The 22,883-nt window shown below is 45.1% G+C and overlaps 1 protein-coding gene across 1 annotated transcript; it reads right to left on the bottom strand.

The window, feature by feature from the left end:
- Positions 1-3,129: 3,129 nt before the first annotated feature.
- On the bottom strand, positions 3,130-18,735 carry LOC134413186 (vomeronasal type-2 receptor 26-like). The gene is made up of 6 exons (XM_063147315.1): positions 18,689-18,735; positions 12,615-12,906; positions 10,017-10,325; positions 8,544-8,753; positions 5,963-6,086; positions 3,130-4,031 (listed from the first exon to the last, which is right to left on the bottom strand). Exons 1-6 carry the CDS (start codon positions 18,733-18,735, stop codon positions 3,130-3,132), a joined length of 1,884 nt encoding a protein of 627 aa, XP_063003385.1.
- Between the last annotated feature and the right edge of the window lie 4,148 nt (positions 18,736-22,883).

Genomic DNA, 22,883 nt, shown 5'->3' with positions numbered 1-22,883 from the left:
CCCGTTATTCCGTGTCCTGCACTCTGAGAGGATCGAGAAGAGATCCTGGCCCTCCTCTGTGTGACAACCTTTTAAGTATTTGAAGAGTGCTCTCATGTCTCCCCTCAATCTTATCTTCTCCAGGCTAAACATGCCCAGTCTTTGAAGAGACCAGGCCTTGATTACTAATCAATAAAGCGCTTTTGAACCCTCTGTCGCTGGAATGGTGGAGTCGTGCTTAAGGGCTGTTTGGATTTCGTCCTTGGGTGAAAAGAACATTGATCTAACAAATGGCGTGTGACTCGGATGTAACCCATGTCGGATCCATGCCTGCCAGTGGAACGGAGGGCCTTGATTGAGGAAGCGATCGCCAAGAGATTTCTCTTGCCTCTAGTAGGTTGAATCGTGCACTGTGCAGACATGGAGACCGAATTGACGGGACCATTCGAGCCAAGGTTACGAAACCGACTCCACCCCGACAGATGGAAGGGAACAGGCAACAACAAATTGCAATCAGACGTGATAAGAAAGGGCGAAGACGGGAGACAGCTATTTCGTGAGTAAAAAGCCCCCCTGACAGGGAAAAGAGGGAGGGTGGTAACTCCATTGTTCATAGTCCGTATTGGAAAAGAGTCCCCGAGCCCATTGGTTAAGGTTGTTGTCTTTGGGAAAGCTTTCATTGAAATTGAAAAAAGAAACTTTGAAACTGTGTATGAATGAGTTAAAAAAAGTTTTGTGAACGTCTTTTTTTGTTAGATTGCCCCCTTGTGGATCTTTTGATCCAAAGTTAATTTCAGCTGTGTCATTGGAATCAATTTGCAAACATAGACATGTAATTAAATAAATGTACCTCTCAAAGGATCGCCCTTGAGTGTTGGAATGTGAATTACAGAAAAGTTAATGTTTGTGTTAAAAGTAGAAGAAAAAGAATTGTCAGTTTGTGTTTCCACCCGGCCCAAGTGAAAGAAATTTGAAGCTTTTGTTTCCTCTCCTGCGGCTAGATTCCCCTTAGTGTTATATCCCCCTTCGCCTCCTCCTTCCTAGTGTTTGCTGCTTCTCCTGTGCTTAGCAGCTAGAGATAAGCAGAAAGAATGTTTTGTTTTCAGTGAAAGTAGTCCAAACATTTTGAAGACTTTGTGTATTTTGCCTTTCACAAACCTCAGATAATTAGAAAATGTAGAACCCCACTTTCACGGAAGAAATGCCTTCCTTAGCTTTGAAGATTCACTGCCTGAGTTAAAGCTCAAGTCACAAATCGCGCAGACGTTTTGTCAACCGTTTTGCCAAGTGGAGAGAAAAAAAAGAGAGAGAGGTTCACGTCTCATGGAGCAGCATGGACCTTACCTTCACTCCCATGCCACAGATGGTCTGGTTTAGAGTTAGAACTGCAGCCTGAATGAGATCCTGCAGAAGGTTACTTAGGACAACCCTGTGTCTTGGGAGGACATGCCCTCCGAATATTTTAGACTTGCAATTCCATCATTCTTAAAAAGTTTGGTGACTGTAAATGATGGAAGAGAATCTGAAGAGCACTAGATGGGGGAAGTCAGGACTTTTTCATTTATACCTGGGATGCAAAATGTATCCAGGTACCACTAAAATTTCTGCCCCAACAAATACTGTCCCTGTCAATTAGGAGATGCAAGCTGTGTGGCCATCAGGGATTACTGAGTCTTCCAAAGGAAATGGAGAAATCCAATTGAGATGGTGCTAAAGCCTGGCGCATTGGTGTGTGCCAAATCGGCCCTTTTCTGAAGTGCTGAATTGGAGTCTGAGTCCCATCTTGTGGTTGATGCACAACTCCAATATAAAACACAAGAGGTAATCCAGAGATCATTTACAGTTATGGGAAGACAAGGAACTCACTGTGTCGGAGAAACATCCAACAAAATTCTGAAATCTGTTAACTATCTTCATAAAATGGGGAGGAAGAGGAGGATTATGTATGCTGTATATAGTATATTTTTCCTGTTTGACTCCCTCCCTCTAATAGTGAGCACAGGTGAGAAGGGCACAGAGAAACTGACCTATACCCAGGACTCCTGAGGGAAAAGAGGGAGGTACCAGCATGCTCTGGGAAATCTCAGGCTTGCAGACTTACCCCAAAATGAAACCTGCCTCTTTAAAACAATCCTGGGAGCAGAACAGAGAATGCTCTTGTTAGGCGGAATTGAAATCCATACAAATTATACTACTCTAGAAACAGGCATGACTGGACCATCGCAGCCACCATCCATCATAGATGACGCAAATTCCTAGTGGTGTTGGCATGATTATTTTTTTTTAATTTATCCTATAACTGTTAGGGAATTTACTGCCACAGATACATCAATTTAACATTCTCTTCCAGTTGACTGCGAAAGAGCAAATCGCTCAGCAGAGCACAGAGGTTACAATGTGAAAAGTTCCCTGTTGTTTAGTAAATAATTCAGCACATTACATATTGATTATTTTTATTCAATTCATTAAATACATAGACTTGACAGGAAACTAGTAGGGCTGTGCACAGACCCCCCCCCGATCTGCTTCGGATCCCAATCCAAAATTTCCAGATCAGGTCCGCTCTGCGCCGGATCCAAATTGGAGCTCCGCAGCGGCAGTGGCGCCAGGTAAGGCCTCCCTCCCTCCTCCCCCCTTACCTGCATCCGTCCTCAGGCCAGACCGCAGATGGACACAGGTAAGACCCTTCCCCCCTGCCCCCTTACCTGGCTCCGCCGCTGTCGCTGCATGGGCGGCGGTGGCGGCAGGGCCAGGTAACCCCCCCTCGCGCACATGACTTACCTGGCGCATCACGGCCCGTTGCCAGCTTCACTAGAGCCTGCGGCTCAACCTGGAACTGGTGATGGGTCACGATGGACCAGGTAAGACCCCCCTCCCCCCTGCTCCCTTACCTGGCTCTGCCACCATCGCTGCACGGGCGGTGGCAGTGCAGGGTAAGGCCCCCTTACCTTTTTTTCAGAGCTCCGGATTGAGGCGAAGGATCCGCCTTCATCTTGATCCACTCCACGACACTCCACTGCCCCCCGATCCTCTTTGCCTCCACCTTAAGGGGAGCCACCCTGATCCGCTTCTGCTTCTCCGACCCAAAGAGAAGCAGAGCACAGCCCTAGAAACTAGACTAGTAGGACATGCTTCTAAGTGTTAGGTTCCTCAATTCTGTTTCCTTATTAGATGATCCCTCGTGTTGAGATTGGGTCTCAGCACAATAATGTAGCATTTGGGGAGAAAGATGCAACCCAGGAGACCAGCACCAGAGGCCAAGATGGAGAAGACCTCCACGGCCACCATGGTCTTCCCCTTAGTGCTCAGGTAGGTAGGCACAAAGGAGATCCAAACACTGCAAAAGACCAGCATGCTGAAGGTGATAAACTTGGCTTCATTAAAGCTGTCGGGCAATTTTCTTGCTTGAAAAGCCACAGTAAAACTAATGAGTGACAAGAAGCCCATGTAGCCCAAGACAGTGTAAAACATGGTGTCAGACCCTTCATTACATTCCACTATGATCTCCCCTGCCAGGGAGTGGAAGTCCAAGTTTGGGAATGGAGGTGAGGTCACCAGCCATATAGTACAGATAAGAACTTGGATGAGGGGACAGGCCAGGACAATGGAGTTTGTCAATTGTCTCCCCATGAGTTTTCTTGCCATGTTTCCTGGCTTGGTGGCCATGAAGGCCAGAACCACCATGACAGTTTTTGCCAAAATGGAAGCAACAGCAACAGAGAAGGTGATACCGAAGGCAACTTGTCGGAGAAGACAGGTGACCTTTGTGGGTCGTCCGATGAACAGGAAGGAACAGAGGAAGCAGAGCAGGAGGGAGACGAGGAGGACGTAGGTGAGGTCTCGGTTGTTGGCTTTGACAATTGGTGTGTCACGGTGTTGAATGAAGGTTGCTAGCACAAGGAGTGTGATGAGAGAGAGGAAAAGAGCCAGAGATGCTAAAACAAACCCCAATATCTCTTGATAGGAAAGGAAGTGGACCTTCTTGGGGATACACTGGTCTTGGTTCCTGTTTGCATGTCGATCTTCTGGGCATGGGACACAGCGAGCCGCATCTGGAATGAGCAACAACAATTGAAGTATATCAAATGTGACACAGATGTTCTTGGGGGGGGGGGAACGGTTCAGTACTCAAAGCAGAAGATGGAAATATACATCCTCTAGCTTATTTAACACATTTCATGTTTTGTTTAAGCGTTGGCATGTGCGTGTTCAGAGACAGAAAAGGTACAAATTATTTTTTCAACCATTTGATAGCTGCTGTACGTGACTCATGTTCAATATTCTGCAATGAAGAACATTCTCTAAGTAGAAATAAAATCCAGTAAGAACTGAACCACAATCTGATACCTGTGGTGCCTTCTAAATGGGCATACGGATTGTATCTATTGTATATCTAACTATTCATTATATTGGGATTATGTATTTTCTTCTGAAGAGATGTTCTGCTGCAGAGTCTGAGGAAGAATTTAAAGAAATCACTGTAGATATCAAAGTTTCAATTGATACAAGAATGACCAACCACCTGCCCAGATCAGCTTTCTTTCCAAACAGCTTCAGGTCTGACATCAAAACAACCCAAGGTTGGATAAATTGGATAAAAGTTATTCACATAAAGGTGAGCCAATGAGAATATGAAACAAAACACAATAGATTCTGTATTTGCAACTTTAATACTTTTCTGAGATGATGATGATGATGATTCAGAAGATTATTTCAGGAAATTGTGAATACCTTGCAAACAAGTAAACAATTGAAGTATGCAGTTCAAAATGAGATTTATAGACAAAATATTCATAAGGGAAATGGCAAACTATTCTCCTAGGGCACGTCTATACCTAAGGGTGTAGAGGGAGAGAAGGGGGAGGATCGCAGACTTCCCTGCTTCCGTGATCCTCCCCCCAGCATCTAGACGACCACGTGACATCCTGGAAGGGAAGAGGGCTGTCATGGCCACCATACTTTTTTGAGATGAGGAGACGTACGTGTGCACATTGAAAAAGATAACTTTTTAAAAAAGACTTGTGCCCAACCCCCATCACAGCAGGGATGGTGAAAATGCTCTCCCCCCAAAGGGCATGGAACGTCTCCCCACAGCTCCGTGCCCATTTCCATGATGAGGGGGATCGTGCACCGCACCTCCCATTTTCCTCAAGATGGTTCCGGGACAGCAGGGAAAATAGGGATACCTAGGCAACGAGTTATCCTGTGAAAATGGAGGGGTCATCCCTGGTTGCCCCCAGGAACCAGGGATGACCCCAGGAAAAATGACTAGCATAGACATGTCCCTTAGGGCCTGGCTAGATGATGGGGTAGCCCAGTGCGAGCCCCAGGCTGGCCCCTGTCCGTCCAGATGATGCACAGGGGATCCCGGGCCCAGGCAGGGGTATCCCTCTCTTGGCCTGGGATAACTGGCACCAGTTGTGGCCCGGTATTTCCCGCAGTCTTGGGCTGAGCCCAAGACCACGGGCGTGTAGGCTGTTCTGCCACTTTTCCTGGCTACCGCATTTACTTGCGAATAGCCGAAAAAGCAGCATGCAGCACTCCACAGGAGCACTGCGACCATCAGGGCAGGGTGGAGAACTGGGGAGGAACAGAGCCAGGGGGGAACGGGGGGAATGGGAGATTGTGGGCAGGCGGGGGGGATCGTGTCCAGGGGGGCGGAATTGGGGGCAGGGGAGAGCGGGGAACCCTTTTTTAAAAACAACAACAACACCTACCTTTATCATTGGTGCATTCCTGAGCACATGGCTCCTTTAAGTTCCCAAACAAAATGGCAGATGCGATGGGGCTTTCGTTTACCCCATCGCGTTGGTGTGTGGAAAGGAGAGACAGCCTGCGCTACTTCTAGTGCAGACTGGCCCCTCCATATGCCAGGATTTTAAGGTAGGTCTAGCAAGGCCCTTAGTCTATGGGTTTCCCCAGGTCCACTCCCCAGGTCCCAGCACTTCCTGCCCTCGTATATATTTCTCAAAGGTTGAGGTACCTGTTGAGTTAGAAATAGTCCCATCCGGACAACGGTCACATCTGTAGCAGCAAACCTGCTTCTCCTCTGGAACTTTTCTCCTGTGCCCTGGAGAACACCTCTCCACACACCTTGCAAAAGGTGTCTTTTAAAGAGGGAAAGACAAACAGGTAAGGATTTTATGGGGAGAAAATTGCACAAACAGAGTTACTCAACAGTTTCCCATCACATGATGGATAGGATCAGCAGTTTAGGAGGGCCAAATATCTTCCAAGTGTCTGCAGTTACTTAGAGATAACATTTAAATAGCTCACATAAATTGGAAGACAGAAATTGGATTTACCAGTCTGCACTTTTCAGAGTGAACTTGGACTGAAACACAATTGTGGCCAAAGTCTGTGCATTTTCAAGTTTTCAATGTCATACTTGCAACCCCACCCCAAATGCTTTTGACAGCAGGAGTACATATGAAAATATACATGAAACTGTGTTCCTTTGAAAAATGCATAGAAATCTGCTTTAATTAATGGGAGAAGAAGTGTACCAAAGATGTGTACGTTTTGAATAATATATCTGAAAATATGCTGAAATATTCATGTAAACAGACAGCTTGCAGGATGATATGGGCATGAGATGGATCAAGCTTCGAGATGGAACTTGGAGAACCTCAACAAGCTCTGGGTTTGCTGATTCACACATCCCTTGGCCCACAGACCGGGCACTTTTTTCAGCCTTACCATGAAATGTCAGGATCCAAATCTGGGACATCAGGGAGGTGTCTATGCAACATGTCTTTGTGGCTGATTCCCTCAAAATGCTGCAGTATCGGCATTTAAGATGATTTTAGAATTTTTAGAATTTTTTTAGGATGTTTTAACAATGTGTATTACGTTTAATTCAGTTTTATGTATTTTACTGTTTACTGTTGTTCCCAGCCTTGATCAAAATGGAGAGGCAGGTAAGAAAAGTTATTATTATTATTATTATTATTATTATTATTGTTGTTGTTGTTGTTGTTGTGCAGCAGAGCTGATAAATATAGATGTCAGGAGGGGGTGTGGCCTATCTGGCTGGAAAACTGCAGCAGTGGTGACTGTTTGGTTCATCTAGGCTGCCCACTGCCCTGTGTTCCCGTGCTTACCCTGTATAGAGGAAAAATCACAACTGGGTTTGAATTTCCAACCCAACCACACACCCTGGGCTTAAACCGAGGCCACCAATGTCAGAGGGGAAAACAACGTGGTGACCTCAGAACCACCACCACAACAAGGCATGGTAAAACCACACTGCAAAAAAGTGCAATTTCAGGGGTGGGGGAAGCCTGATGTTGCTGCGAGTTGGAGGCTGCATCGTCTAACCAATGCAGCACCACTGCACAGCCACGATGGGGATAAATATGCCATATACACACACACACCAGGATGCAAAGGTGGGTTTTTTTGGGGGGGGTTATCAATGGACAACAGCCCCTCCCTGGACTCAGTAGGCCTTTGATCTCATCTAGAAAGACCACTTTTGTTCTCAAGGGTGAGAAGGAGCTCTACCTCTCCTTTTCAGGTGAGGCAGTGGCTGTTCTGAATCAGTGCCTGAGCACGGTAATGGACTGGATGAGACTCAATCCAAACAAGACGGAGGTACTGTTAGCGGGTACCTAGAGCTGCTCTTTGAAAAAAATCCGGATTGGCCATCGAAAGCCTGGACAAATCCGGGCAAATCCGGTCATATGGTCAACCTACTAACCTCTCATTTAGATTAGTGCAATGCATTATATGTGGGGCTGCCTTTGAAAACGGTCCGGAAACTTCAACTGGTACAAAACAAGGGCAGCACGGTTACTAACAAGGACTGGCTGATGAGCCCACATCACGCCAGTCCTTTTCCAGCTTCATTGGCTGCCAATCCAGGTCCGGGCCCAATTCAAAGTGCTGGTATTAACATTTAAAGCCCTAAACAGCTTGGGGCCAGGCTATCTGAAGGAACACCTCCTCCCGTATGTACCTGCCCAGACCCTAAGGTCATCCTCAGGGGTCCTTCAAAGGAAGTGAGGAAGATGGCTACCAGGAGGAGGGCCTTCACTGCTGTGGCACCCCAGCTGTGGAATGAGCTCCCTAAGGTGGTTCGCTTGGCACCTACATTATATTCTTTTAGACACCAGGTGAAGTCCTTTTCATTCTCTTTGTATTTTAACAGTCTATAAATTAATTTTAACTTTGCTGTTTCAAATTTGTATTTTAACTTTGTATTTATTTATTTATTTATTTAAAACATGTATATCCCACCTTATATCAATAAGATCTCAAGGTACAGATAAAAGCATACAGTATAAAACAGTAAACATACACAGCTAAAAACAAATTAAATCATAAACCAAGTTAAAACGATATATAATTTAAAAGCAGTAAAACTATATTTTTGCATTGCTGCTGTTTTTATCTTGGTTGTGCTTTTATATTGTATTTTATATTATGGTTTTATACTTTGAATTGTCTTAATTTTGTAAACTGCCCAGAGAGCTTTGGCTATTGGGCGGTATAGAAATGCAATAAATAAATAAATAGTGTAATATTCTCCCATGACCCCAGGACATTTGCTTCAACCCCACCTCCGTAGCCCACACGATCGCATCAGGCTGAATGATTAATTCTTGGCCTTTGGGTGCCCCTGAATCCACTCCTCCAACTTTCACAGGACAAACAGATCCATTTGGGAAGATGGTCCAATTCAGGATATTGTATCTCTTGCCAGTTTCTGTGAAAGAGACTTCGTCCCCGGCACTGTTATTAAACCGGACGGTCACCAAAGGGACAAGAATCTGAAATGGAAGATGCACAGAGAAATCAGAGTGAGTGAGTTCAGGCATCTCCTAATATATTGTGACTGCCATTAACTTTGCAAATTGCTTTTCCTCATACTCCATTGTTTACTTTAATGATTAATACTGAACATTATGCTCAGATATGCTTATTCAGTGGTTTGGGCTTCTGTATTTTGTATTTGTGTTTTTAGATTGTTGATTCTTTTGTTGTGCTTTTCGTGGTTTTAATTTTTGTGAACCACCCAGAGAGCTTCGGCTGTTGGGTGGTATAAAAATGTAGTAAATAAAATAAATACATAAATAAATGATTGTCATGAAAGCATCTCCATGGGAAATGTCTTTCTTAGGATGTTTAGAATGTTTTGGGATCTTGTGGAGGGGACAAATACCAATTTGTTGTCTAGTACTTTTTATTTCATATAAAGGCTTGCCTGATTCCTCCCTCCTCAATATTCAGAAATGTAAACACTCAGTTTTTAAAGGAGCGCTGTAACTCTGCCCTCTTCTTCACTCACTTCTGAATGCTGCTTAAGGGAAATGGCAGCCATGGAGAATGTCTTTCTCACCATCTTTACAAGGGATGTACCGCCCTTTCCCCAGGCTCATCCTTTACTTTTTATTCATTTATTTATCTATTTAGCACCATCGATGTACATGGTGTTATATAAATAAACATATAGATCAAGCAATGAAGGCACCATTTAAAAGATTTCTAAATCTGCAGGAGGATGTTACCTGCCATGGCTGAATAGCCAGAGGCCTCTTGCCTTCTCTCCTCATTGCACGTTTGGATCCAGGTACGGCACGTAAGGCGTGTGCCACAGAATAAACACCATTGTAGATGTTGTAGCTGCGACTGGACATGCTCATTTCAAACAGGGAGTATGGCACATCCTCTAGGTTCTCCTTCCCAGTACACTTTTTATTTCCAGTTGAAGATGTTTGGCCCGATTTCAGAAACTGACAGAAAAATGTCCTTTCCCACCAGAGACGGAGGAAGATATCTCCTTGCGGTTGGAGTGGATCTAAAGCCATAAGAAAACGCTTGAATTCTGGCTTCTCGCTTCTATGGACTTTGAAGTGCAAAGCACCATGCATGCTTTTGAGATAGCGCTCGCCCAAGTGGGATCCCGTAAGAGCAATTTCCCAATGAGATGTCAGGATCCAAACCTTCCTAAATGGGGTATTGATATTTTTATCATGGCCAATCAGTCCTGTTAATTGTAGTATAGTAAAGGTGTCTGCAAAGACAATAATCACTTTGGGTTCAAACCAAGAACTAGGAATAGACCCAGTTTTGATTCGCTGACGATGGTGCGGGTCCGTTGACTTGAACATTTCAGTGAAGGCCACACAGATGTCCTTCTGCTTGAGCATTGGCATCAGGGACTGGATGAAATTTTCACCACGTTCATCACTGGGAGCAACCAGCCCAATCCAGTTCCAGTGGAAATGCAGGAGCAGCTGGACTAAGCCCACATACTCAGGAATTTCGTTGGGATCAATCCGATAGAAGGAAGGAAATGCCTTTTTCTCTTCCTCAGTATTGTCAAAGAAGCCATAACCGAGCTAAAGAAAGGAAGGAAAGGGAATGAGGTCAAGGTGACTTTAAATGGCTCAGGGAGCCCACAAGAGAAGAAGGAGACAAGGCAAAAACCTAGGGGAAAGCCCAGGGAAAGCAGGAAGAAAAGGCATGAAGAAAGAGACCCAGGGGAAATCCGCACGTCGTACCAAGACCGCTTCTAAGCGACCCCAGTGCGACGTGAAAGCGATTGTGTAACTTGCGTTTGGAAGAGCCGAGGAAGAGGCGTCCTTGCCGCCACCCAACTCCCTCCTCGCCGGCTGGGACAGAGAGCTCGGGGGAAGAAGGCGGGGTGGAGAGCTTCTTCCGCTCTCCACCCCGCCTTCTTCTGCCTAGGTCTCCCAGCCGGCCGGCGAGGAGGGAGTTGGGTGGCGGCGGCGGCAAGGACACTTCTTCCTCGGCTCTTTTATAGGCAAGTTACACGATCGTTTTCGGGGTGCACTGGGGGCGGATGGAAGCACCCTGAGAATGATGTGCGGATTCCCCCCCCCCAGTAGGAATGGATGGCAGGAGCAAACAGCAAGGAATAAAGACTAGAAGGCATTAAAAAAAAAAAAAAGCAGGACTGAAAAAGGACCAGTGAGTTAATAAGAATTGTTATTAGATTGTAAGCCTATGTGGCAGGGTCTTGCTATTTATATGGTGCTATATAAATAAAGAAGAAGAAGAAGAAGAAGAAGAAGAAGAAGAAGAAGAAGAAGAAGAAGAAGAAGAAGAAGAAGAAGAAGAAGAAGGCGGCCACGGAGCTGAATCAAAGGACCAGCTGCTAGAAATGGCTAAAGAGATATTCCCCTAGAGACAGCAGCAGACAGGAAGGAGAGAATTCCAGTTGGGCAAGAAAAGACTGCCCCACTTCCACAGCAAATCATCCTGATGCCACAACTATTTACCTTCCACGTGCAACTCTATGTAGAAATTAATTCTGATCCTGGTTATATCGGAAGGTGTGTGGCTGAAGTATAGGCTAATTTGATAAGGAAATAGGAACATACAAAGAGCCAACCAGTTGCCCCTGGGGAAAAGACTAGAAAGACATGTATGCAACATCACCCACCTGGTCATTTCCCCCACTAACTAGTGTCCATGCCTCTGTCATCAAAATTCATAGGCATCAAAATTCATAGGCATCAAAATTCATAGGCATCAATACGCAACTTCGTCAAAGGCCCTTTCTACACCTAAGGATTATCCCAGGAAAATGGAGGTATCATCCCTGCCTGCTCCCAGGATCCCCTGTGTGTCATTTGGATGCACAGGGATGATCCTGGGTCAAAAAGCAGGTGTAGAAATGGCCAAAGTTACAAAGCCCCTATTCCAGCCCTCAAGAACTGAGGCAATCTATCTGGTGGATCTGAATTTGGTGCGGTGGGGATTCCATTCTGGGTCTTAATTACAACCAGCCGGAAGTGTATAGGAACTAATGTGTCCAGCACCTTGAATAGCTGGTTTACACAACAACAACATCGATAATAATTTACTTCTTATCCTCCTCTCCACCTGGATCGAGGCGGGCAACAACAGTGAATATAAAACACATTACAAACTGATTAAAAACATAGCTAATAAAACATCCTTAAAACATCCTAAATTTTACTGGATTTAAAAAATGAAAAAGGAGTTGAGTAACCTTGTACAATGTACATTGATGGTGCTATATAAATAAATAAATAATAATAATAATAATAATAATAATAATAATAATAATAACCAAAACATCAGTAAAAACAGACCAAATATCCCAATACAAGTCCATGCATGAATGCCGCCTATATGCCACTCTTTCAAATGTTGTGAGTGCTGATAGGCCTTCAATCCATTGCATTATAGGTGGTGAACTTTTATCTTTCCAGTGCTGCAGTATCAGTCTTTTAGCAGTCAAGGGGGTGTGAAAAATCCATTTATGCTAATCATGTGTTATATTCCAAGAAACAGGTACATAATTTAAGAGAAAATGTACATCAGGAAAAAGCGTTCCAATACAAAGTTTATCCGTCTGATGACTTCCTCCCAACAGGAGGCAACTATTGGGCATTTCCAGAACATATGAACTAAAGAAGCATTAACTGTACGACACCTCCAACAATTTGCTGAGTTAGACAAACCTTTGTTAAGAACATGGATGTTTGTAGCTAAAACCCAGAATGCAATCTCTAACCCTCTGAAATTTGATCCACTACTCTCCCCTGTCTACTTTGTTTTCAGAGATCAGCCTGTCCATCTTAGTGTTCTTGAGTTGTGTAGGACCCCCACCTATCGATCCCTAGATGAATCCTTACCTGTGGGATCTTGTAGATGCCCATTAAGGATGCGATCTCCCTTGAAGATTGGGAGTCGAGTCCCCCAATAATGGAAAGGAGTTTATCCTTCCTGCTACATTTATAATTGGGAATCCGTTGTCCCCGAGTGGAAAGCAGAGAGAGGCTGTTCTCATGCATCCTTCGGATAATATCCTTGTGTTCAAAGATGCGGAAGCCGAGTGTTGTGTTGGGAAGGAGGGTTGGATCATTGTTGAGCTCAGTGATGGTGAATACAAAGGCGAGGAAGTGCTGGTAGTTCTTAAGTATTGTCCTGCAATGGTGAGAGTGACATTGGGAGGTAGATGAGGATCCCAGTGGAACTGATGAGAAGTGGAAACTTCAAAGGTCCATCTAGTTGAGCCCCATTTGAACCAAAACAACAACATCTAGACTGAAGACATCTCCATGAAGGATTCCCAGACAAATTCAGATTGTGTTATGAGCACACAGAGGCGCAAGGTCTTGCTAGATGCATTTCAGGGGAATGTCTGAAGAGCCCTGCTGGATCAGAGATCTAATTCAGTACACTGAAAAAGTACTTTTTAACATTTACTTTCATTATTATTATTTTCCACATTACAGGATAGAAATGCTTCCATGGTGGCTAACAGGTAAAACCAATATAATCAAAATAAGAGAATGTTTCTGCCAGGATCCTTCCCACAATGCAGATTTCTCAGGCTTAACATTGGCTAACAATACTTGATTGACCAGGCCCCTCCATGACTTAGTTGAAGAAGTACTTCATAAGAGAAACATCAGATGACCCCTACTGAATCAAAGCCATGAGGCTCCACCTAGCTCACTATCCTGTTTCCATCTGTGGTCAGCCATGATGCTACCTTAGAACAAGATGAAGGCAACAGCTGTCCCTTCTCTTCCACCCCACCCCACCCTTCCACAACACTTGTTCAGTGGCAGAAAACTCCCATAATGGGATCTCTATTACTCTATCATAGTTAACAGCTGAAAATACCATACCATACTTCTTTATTGCGATCCATAGATCCATGAAAAAAACAAGAATCAAATATGAAATCATACAGTTAGAGCTATTATCAACTTTCGTCTAATACACAGAGAGCTCTAATCCTGGCTGCCACTGTAAGAAATTTAGCAACAGCCAAAGTTACTCTTGAGGACTTATCTTCCAACAGAAACTTAACATAAAATTTGTCTGAACTTCTGGACAGTTTACTCAACAATGGGGTGATCATAAGATGGGGGACGTTTCTTAGTAAGTACCAGATTGTCAGCCTGAAACCCAATTCTCAGTGAGCTCTGCCTCTGCTCCTTGGAGAAAACCCCTCGGTATGAAGCCGAAGAAGAACTGCTCCGTCTGAAACTGTCATTACGGGTCAGAGCAAATCATGACAAGCCTCTGAGATTTACAAATCAAAACAGGACATTTTGAACATCAGCAGTATTGCTGATACATATCCCTGGAAGGAGACTTGTAAACTGAAAGAAAAACAGGCAAGCATCTATTCGAGATCCTTCCTGTGAACACTTACACTGGAAGAGCGACAATCGCTAATGCAGCCAGACTACGGAAGTCTTCCGTCTCCTTGTAAGAATAACTGCCAAGTGGTAAGTTCCCACCAATAATGTAGTCTCCTGGTCTGTAATAATCTTGCCATTCAGTAGGTCTGGTCAAGAGGCACCTGGTCCTCAGAATCCCCTGGGTGGCTCGAGGCAGGGCCAAAAGCAGCAGCAGCAGAAAAATCATCACGTTCACAGAAACACTTCCCCTTGGATATCGGTGACCAAAGAGAAGCTGAAAAAGAGCTGCCTTTGCAGGTTGCAGCAGGAGAATTAGATCTTCACCTAAAATTAGAAGATGCCAAGAGATCAGGCACCGCCCCAGCCCCACATGGAATGAATCAGCCTCTATTTATATAAAGCATGTTTTCTGGTGGATTTCGTTGTTATGAACTTGCTGGATGGCAATCCGTGGGGGATTGCTCCAGAATTACTGTCATTTTGATAATTCCAGGCTATAGAGAAAGAACCGTAGCCCAAGCGCATGGGGATGAAGTTGAACTTATGAAAGAGAAAAACAGGATTGCGATGTTGGTTGCTTCTCCTTGGGCCGGTTGAACTTGACTTAACTTGTCACATTCTGGAAGTTGGCCTCTGACAAACTCCGTTGGCACTGGTGTGTCCTGTCATCTCAGCTGTGATCTGTGTTTTCTGGCTGGTAACTTTTCCCCGTTCCCTAACTTGGACTTCTGTTCCCTCCCTGGGGAGATCATAGTGGAATGAAACAAAGGCTCATTCACCCTGCTTTACCCTGTCCTGGCTTACATGGGCTTCCTGTCCATCCATAGCTTTATGATGGCATTCCTAATAAAGAAATGGCATGACAATTTTAACAAAGCCACATTCATCACCTTTGGCATGCTGGCGATTTACAGAATTTAGGTCCCCTTTGAGCCAAACTACAGGAGCATGAAGAGAAAGTCAATGCTGGCTATGGAGTTACAGGAAGCCAGATTCTGGCTGGACAACAGGAAAAACTTCCTGACTGTTAGAGAAGTACGAAAGTAGAACCAATGACCTAGGGAGGTTGTGGGCTCTCCCACACTAGAGGCCTTCAAGAGGCAGCTGGACAACCCTTTGTCAGGGAGCCTTTAGGGTGGATTCCTGCATTGAGCAGGGGGTTGGACTCGATGGCCTTATAACCCCCTTCCAACTCTACTATTCTATGATTCAACCACCATGGTCACCATGATCTTCTCCTTAGTGCTCAGGTAGGTGGGCACAAAGGAGATCCAAACACTGCAAAAGACCAGCATGCTGAAGGTGATGAACTTGGCTTCATTAAAGGTGTCAGGCAATTGTCTTGCTTGAAAAGCCACAGTAAAACTAATGAGTGATAGGAAGCCCATGTAGCCCAAGACAGTGTAAAACATGGTGTCAGACCCTTCATTACATTCCACTATGATCTCCCCTGCCAAGGAGTGGAAGTCCAAGTTTGGGAATGGAGGTGAGGTCACCAGCCATATAGTACAGATAAGAACTTGGATGAGAAGACAAGCCAGGACAATGGAGTTTGTCAATTGTCTCCCCATGAGTTTTCTTGCCATGTTTCCTGGCTTGGTGGCAATGAAGGCCAGAATCACCATGACAGTTTTTGCCAAAATGGAAGCAACAGCAACAGAGAAGATGATACTGAAGGCAACTTGTCGGAGAAGACAGGTGACCTTTGTGGGTTGTCCGATGAACAGGAAGGAACAGAGGAAGCAGAGCAGGAGGGAGATGAGGAGGACGTAGGTGAGGTCTCGGTTGTTGGCTTTGACAATTGGAGTGTCATGATATTTAATGAAGATTGCTAGCAAAAGAGATGTGATCAGAGAGAGGAAAAGGGCCAGAGACGTTAAAACAAAGCCCAGTGTCTCTTTATAGGAAAGGAAGTGGACCTTTTTGGACACACACTGGTCTTGGCTCCTGTTTGGTTGCTGATCTTCTGGGCATGAGACACAGCGATCTGCATCTGAAATGAGCAACAACTTTTGAACTTTCCCAAACATGACACAGATGTTCTTTCTGTGGGGCCATTTCAGCCCTAAAGATGGAAATATCAGTTCTCTAGCTTATTTTCCAGTATTGCTTATTTTCTGTTTAAACTTTGGCAATCACAAGACCAGTGGCAGTATATGTACAAAATATTTCTCTCCATCCCCATTTAATGGTCTCTGTACCAGGCTCATGTTCTATATTCTGCAAGGAGGAAAACTTTGGAACTAGAAAGAGAAGTCTGAATAGGCAAACAAGCCATCGTTTTCTTAAGATTATGTACTGTCCTCTGAAGAGTGCTGGTGCAGAGGCTGGGGAACATGTTACTGATATCACTATAAATAAATAAGGATGTGTGCGATATTTGGGTCCCATGCTCCAACGCGCATAATGGTGACCAAACAACTGTTCCGATCAGCGTTCCGCCAAAACCATTCCAGCTCTGAAATTTTGTATGAAAAGTCAAGGAAATGCAGAGATGGAGGGGAAAACCCCTAAAGGTTTCTGGAATTGGGACTATTAATAACTTATTGAGAGGAAATTATTTTTTCCAGCACAATGGGGATCCTTTGCAAACCAATAAACCACACAGTATACATTGGAATTTAGAGGGGAAATATTACTGGGGGGAAATGGGGGACTCTTCTCCTGTCCATGATCTTTCCCTTGGCCCCAGTACATTCTGCACTTTTATATGACTGTTAATGTTTGACGTACCTGTTGAGTTAGAAATGGTCCTTTCCGGACAAGGATCATATCTGTAGCAGCAAACCAGCTTCCCCTCTGGGACTTTTCTCCAATGCCCTGGAGAACACCTCCCCACACACCTGGCAAAGGGGGGCTTCTAACAGGGAAAAGGATGAGAAAATGCACTCAGGGCAGGGTACTCAGACTTACTCGACAAAATTTGTCATAAGATGATGAGGAAGGAAAGGAAAGGAACCTCTCGTGCAAGCACTGAGTCATTACTGACTCTTGGAGGGATGCCAGCTTTTGCTGTTTTCTTGGCAGGCCTTATAGCGGGGTGGTTCGCCGTTGCCTTCCCTGGCCGTGATTCCCTTTCCCCCAGCTAGCTGGGTACTCATTTTACCGACCTCGGGAGGATGGAAGGCTGAGTCGACCCGAGCCGGCTGCCTGAAACCAGCTTCCGCTGGGATCGAACTCAGGCCATGGGGAGAGTTTCAGCTGCAGAAACTGCTGCTTTACCGCTCTGCGCCACACGAGGCTCTCATAAGATGATGAACAGAATCACAAATCAACACAGACTGAAACTGTGTAATATAGGGTTCACATCAAATATATTCTGAATAGGGGTGTGCTCTGCTCTGTTACGGATCCCCGGATCCGAAGTGGAGTGGGCCGATCAGGACCTCTGAAGCCCAGTTCCGGAGTGGATCAGCGGAAGTCCAGATCGGCTCGAAGCAGTTTGGAATGGTCCAAAGTGATTTGGACCATTCCAAAGCTCCAGACCCAGATAAGTGGGGCCTGTTTCCAGCCTGAGGCCTGGGCCGCAGCTGAAGCCACTGCCTGGACCACGACGGAGCCAGGTAAGTGGGGGGGGAGGGGCTTACCTGCCACCACCAGCACCACCACCCGTGCTGTGACAGTGGTGCCGCCACCAGGTAAGTAGGGGAGGGAGCTGTCCGCTGTGGAGGCAAGTAAGTGGGGAAGGGGAGGCAAACTGGGTGATCTGGGTCTAGTCGCTACCTTTCAGCCTAATCTACCTCATAGGGTTGTTGTGAATGTAAAAATGGGAGGGAGGGGCTAGAAGAAATCTTAGTCTGGTCCAGCATGGCTCTTTTTATCTCCATCTTCATGTGGTTTTCCTCAATGGCTCAATGTTTCAGGTATAATTGAATAAAAATCATGTTCCCAACCTCAGATATTTGGGCATCAGACAGGACATTGGTTTGTGGAAGAAATCGGTCTGGCCAGACTGCCTTCTTTGTTTCAATGCTTTCTGTATCATAGAATCATAGAATAGCAGAGCCGGAAGGGACCTGCAAGGCCATTGAGTCCAACCCCCTGCGCAATGCAGGAATCCACCCTAAAGCATCCCCGACAGATGGTTGTCCAGCTGCCTCTTGAAGGCCTCTAGTGTGGGAGAGCCCACAACCTCCCTAGGTAACTGATTCCACCGTCACACTGCTCTCACAGTCAGGAAGTTTTTCCTGATGTCCAGCCGGAATCTGGCTTCCTTTAACTTGAGCCTGTTATTCCGTGTCCTGCACACTGGGAGGATCGAGAAGAGATCCTGGCCCTCCTCTGTGTGACAACCTTTTAAGTATTTGAAGAGTGCTATCATGTCTCCCCTCCATCTTCTCTTCTCCAGGCTAAACCTGCCCAGTTCTTTCAGTCTCTCTTCATAGGGCTTTGTTTCTAGACCCCTGATCATCCTGGTTGCCCTCTTCTGAACACGCTCCAGCTTGTCTTTCTTAGCGAAGAAATTGCCCAACAGCTTCAGTGAAGCTAAGTTCATCACCTTCAGCATGCTGGTGTTTTGCAGCGTTTGGGTCTCCTTTGTGCCCACTTACCTGAGCACCAAGGGGAAGTTCATGATGGCCGTGGAGATCTTCTCCATCCTGGCCTCCGGTGCTGGTCTCCTGGGTTGCATCTTTGTCCCTAAATGTTACATTATTCTACTGAGGCCCAATCTCAATTGTAAAGATCTGATAAGGAAAAAAAATCTGTGAATTAGAGAATTGGAGGATCCCCTGCTTATGAATCTGCCATCATATTTATCAAAACAGGAATTAATGTGGTCTTGTTTGTTTTATTTTATAATAAAACTAGCCAATCATATCCATCCTTGCTCTTTCTTTCTTTTCCCCCTTGGTGCATTTAATTTATGTTAAGGAGTTCTAAAAATCCAGAGAGGGACATCTTGCGAACTCCTCTCATGTGTGTATTGAAAGTCAAGAGGAGGTAATAATTAGTCACAGGATTTAAAGGAAAGCAGAAGTACGGTCATTGGAAAAGTCATACATTTTGACAATATTTATTCTAAACCTGTGGTCAGTTCCCTTCTTCTGTTTTATTTTAAGTGGTTACATACGCAGCATTCATGAATCATTTGGCATTAATTGCATGTGGTCTTTGCCCAATCTGTGTCTTTTACTGTCATCCAGCCTCTCAGCTAATGGAGAATGCTAGGATCAAACAAGTTTTGGTTTAAGGGTCAAGGTTGATGCAACAATTATGTGACTAGCAGCTCTGTCCTGACTTTTTTTGAAGATAAACAACAATTAGGGGAGTAGGAATGGCCCATGATAAGGGAGTAGGGTTATTTTCCCATCCTATCTCTGGTCTGGATTGCTGTGCTCCGCTTTGTTTCGGATCCCCGAATCCGGAGCGGAGCGACCCAATCTGGACCTGCTAAATTCAGATCCAGATCGGATCTAGGGATCTTCGGACCTTCGCTTCATTTCAGATCGCTTTGCGTCAATCAGGAGCTCCGGACACCATTTTGAGCGTTTTTTCCACATTGATTTGTATTGGGCGATAAAATGCCCATAATTTCCTTATTTTTAAAGATAGAGCCCTGAAAATTACTGAGCTCATTGGGGGTAATTTGTGTAGATTTTCAGAAATATCCATTCAGCGGTTGGGTTGCAATGAATTTTTTTTAATGGGTAAGTGGGAGGAGGAAATAAGCATTTTTTGGCATTGATAGACAGCTTGGAAATAAGTTCAAGTTCCAGCTTCAGAAACTAAATCCAAGTCTTAGAGGCTAATGGTACTCTAAGTCCCAACTTTCAGGAAAATACCCTGAGTCCCAAAGTCTAAAATTGTAAAGAGATTCATAATTACCCAGCTCCATCAAGTTCCAGTCCAAGGTGAAGTTGAAGAGAAAATAAAAAAATTCTAAACTTACAGCTCCACTACCTGTGTTTTTATACACTTGTTCTGGCTCAAAGGTGGGGGTCAATGAGTGATGAGACCACCATCTTCCAATCATAATTGGCATGAATAAGTGATTAGACCACCCATTCACCAATTAGAAGTTAGGTGTCCCCCCTTCCCAATATTTCATGTGTGATACTCATGGGGTCCTAGACAACATGGCTGCTATATGGGTGTCTTATCTTGATTGGCGCATAAGACATCTTCTTTGAACTTGTGTTCCTCATTCGGTCATGTTAGGTCATATTCCAGGTGTCCTGTCTGCTCAGCATTGTCGCTTCTCATGCCTAACTTCGAGTTAGGACATTTCTTATCAGCAGGTGCTACCACAAGATTTCAAAACAACTTTCCCTCCTAGTGGACACCATCTGAGCATGCTCAGCTCTTTGCTAGCACACTCACACACTCTCTCAGCATACTGTGGCTTTGACTGTACTCTGAGAAGACGCTTTTTAAAATGTCCACTGTGTTGCTTCCCCCCCCCCTCTTCAAAGACAGCCCTGCACGTCTTTAAAGTCTTACTTATTGGTATAACATTGATTAGCATAGAATCAAACTTCAAGGTCTTCCTGTCCATGGCTCAGGAGTCTGGAATATACTTCTGGGGCTATTTCAGATATGAGTCTGGGGTCTTTTTAGGGGTTCTTCTTGTAAATCTCTCCAAAACTCTCACTCAAGCCACCCCATTCCAGCTCAGATCATCCATATTTCACTTGAAGTAGCCTTCTTCTTGCAGCATAATTTAACCCTTTTAGCACCAGCTAACACCTGCCACCTCTCTGCATGCCTCTCTGTGCCCGCTTTGTGGGGTAGCGGGATCTGCTGGGACTTATTTCCCCAGAGATCTATGGCTTAGTCGTACATCGTGTAGCACCTCCCTGCCTGCTTCTCTGCTCTCCTGGTGCCTGGGAGATGTAGATGGGCCGGGTGGGTCAACCCACAAGCCTATGGCATGCTTGCTCTCAGTGCTTCAGGGGCATAGCCGCCTGCTGCCTCTCCTCCTCTGTGCCCGCCTCAGAGGGCCGGTTTGTTCATGTCTTGCTTTGACTCAGGGCATTAATCCTTCCTCGTCATGAAAAGGTAGCTGCATTTTGTATGTGCTGCTGCTATGATTACTGAATCCTCTGTGACAATGTAGCCTCATCATCATCATTATTAGTATTGTTATTGTTATTACAATTATTGGCTGGGCATACCCTGGAGTGTGTGAACTCTGTCAGACCCTGAAAGGATCGTCTATTCAATGGCATTTCTGTTTGAAGTGGGTGCGTCTTGAAAAACAAACACGTTTTAGCACTTTGAAATGAGTGGATGGCATGAAAAAAAGTAAGTTTTTTAGAAAGTGTTGAGACACAAGCATGGCAACGCAAGTTCTGAGTTGTTTCTCACATGACCAGCTATGTGCTGTACGCTCACCCAGTTTAATATTTCTATCTTGAAGTTCCCTGTGTTCATTTTTGAAGTGGTTAACCTGAGAGGAAGATTCTGATTTAGGTTTAACTTTAAAAACACCCCAAAAATCAAGACATGATCTGATTTCCTTTGAAATCCTACGGTCCTGTGTGGAAGCTATCATGGTGCCTGTGTATCTTAAAAAAAAATAACAGCGATAACTACATTTCTGTAAATGGGGGGGGGGATCTTTTTAAAATTCCCCCCAAATCAGGGCATGATCCCATTTCCTTCAAAGTGGCCATGACTAAGGATCTATTTAGAAGCTATCATGGTGCCCATTTTCATGTTTCTAACTTGAAAACTTAGAAACATGAAAATGGGCACCAAGCAATGGTCTTCCCCGTAGTAACCTATGGCTGCGAGAGCTGGACCATAAGGAAAGCTGAGCGAAGGAAGATAGATGCTTTTGAACTGTGATGTTGGAGGAAAATGCTGAGAGTGCCTTGGACAGCAAGAAGATCAAACCAGTTCATACTCCAGGAAATAAAGCCAGACTGCTCACTTGAGGGAATGGTGTTAAAGGCAAAACTGAAGTACTTTGGCCACATAATGAGAAGACAGGACACCCTGGAGAAGAGGCTGATGCTAGGGAAAGTGGAAGGCAAAAGGAAGAGGGGCCGACCGAGGGCAAGAGGGATGGAGGATATTCTGGAGGTGACAGACTTGACCTTGGGGGAGCTAGGGGTGGCGACAGCCGACGGAAAGCTCTGGCGTGGGCTGGTCCATGAAGTCACGAAGAGTCGGAAGCGACTGAACGAATAAACAACAAACAACTTGAAAACTAAAAATGTTATAGGCATTTTACATTTGCAATGCAAGTCTGGGGGCGGGGGGAATGGAGCTCTAGATCCACATCTGGATCTGCAGCAGAGCAGAGGAGAGGCAGATCGACCTGAAGTGGAGTGCACCTGATCTGAAAGGTGCAGATCAGGATCCGGAGCGGATCGGGGGGGGGGGTCCGTTTGCAACCCTAATGCATACACCATGCACACATCAAACACCAACTGGACAGAGCTGGGAGGTGAATCACTCTGGACCAGAAACAATGCTGCTGTGTCCATGATGGGCAATTTCCTTGCCTTCAGGGTGCCCTAGATGAGCTGGAGGAGGCCATGATCCTCCCTGAGTCATACTTTGAGCCCACTGCCTAGTTGAGGAGCAACTCCAAAACACCACCTGTGGGGAGTCTGCACACACGAACCCCCAGCTCTTTTGTTCCATCTTAAATGTCATAGGTAACCCCAAACATCAGGGTGAGAAAGGAACCCGGGAAGAATCTTATCAGGCCAAACAAACCAGCCATTCAATCCAGGAATGCCGTTACCGTTTTTTCTCCACACTGTGAAAATCAAGATGACGCTGCCACACCCA

Source organism: Elgaria multicarinata, chromosome 23, assembly GCF_023053635.1.
Source record: "Elgaria multicarinata webbii isolate HBS135686 ecotype San Diego chromosome 23, rElgMul1.1.pri, whole genome shotgun sequence".
Classification (NCBI taxonomy): Eukaryota; Metazoa; Chordata; class Lepidosauria; order Squamata; family Anguidae; genus Elgaria; species Elgaria multicarinata.
Note: the sequence above shows the minus strand (reverse complement) of the source record. Positions and strands in the feature narration are given on the sequence as shown.

Excerpts from the sequence above, each read along its gene's own strand:
- LOC134413186 (XM_063147315.1), bottom strand. The coding sequence starts at position 18,735 with ATGGAGAAGATCTCCACGGCCATCATGAACTTCCCCTTGGTGCTCAG. Across the intron at positions 10,326-12,614 it reads GCATCTACAAGATCCCACAG|CTCGGTTATGGCTTCTTTGA; the intron begins GTAAGGATTCAT and ends TCCTTTCTTTAG. Across the intron at positions 6,087-8,543 it reads CGATCGTGTGGGCTACGGAG|ACACCTTTTGCAAGGTGTGT; the intron begins GTGGGGTTGAAG and ends CCTCTTTAAAAG.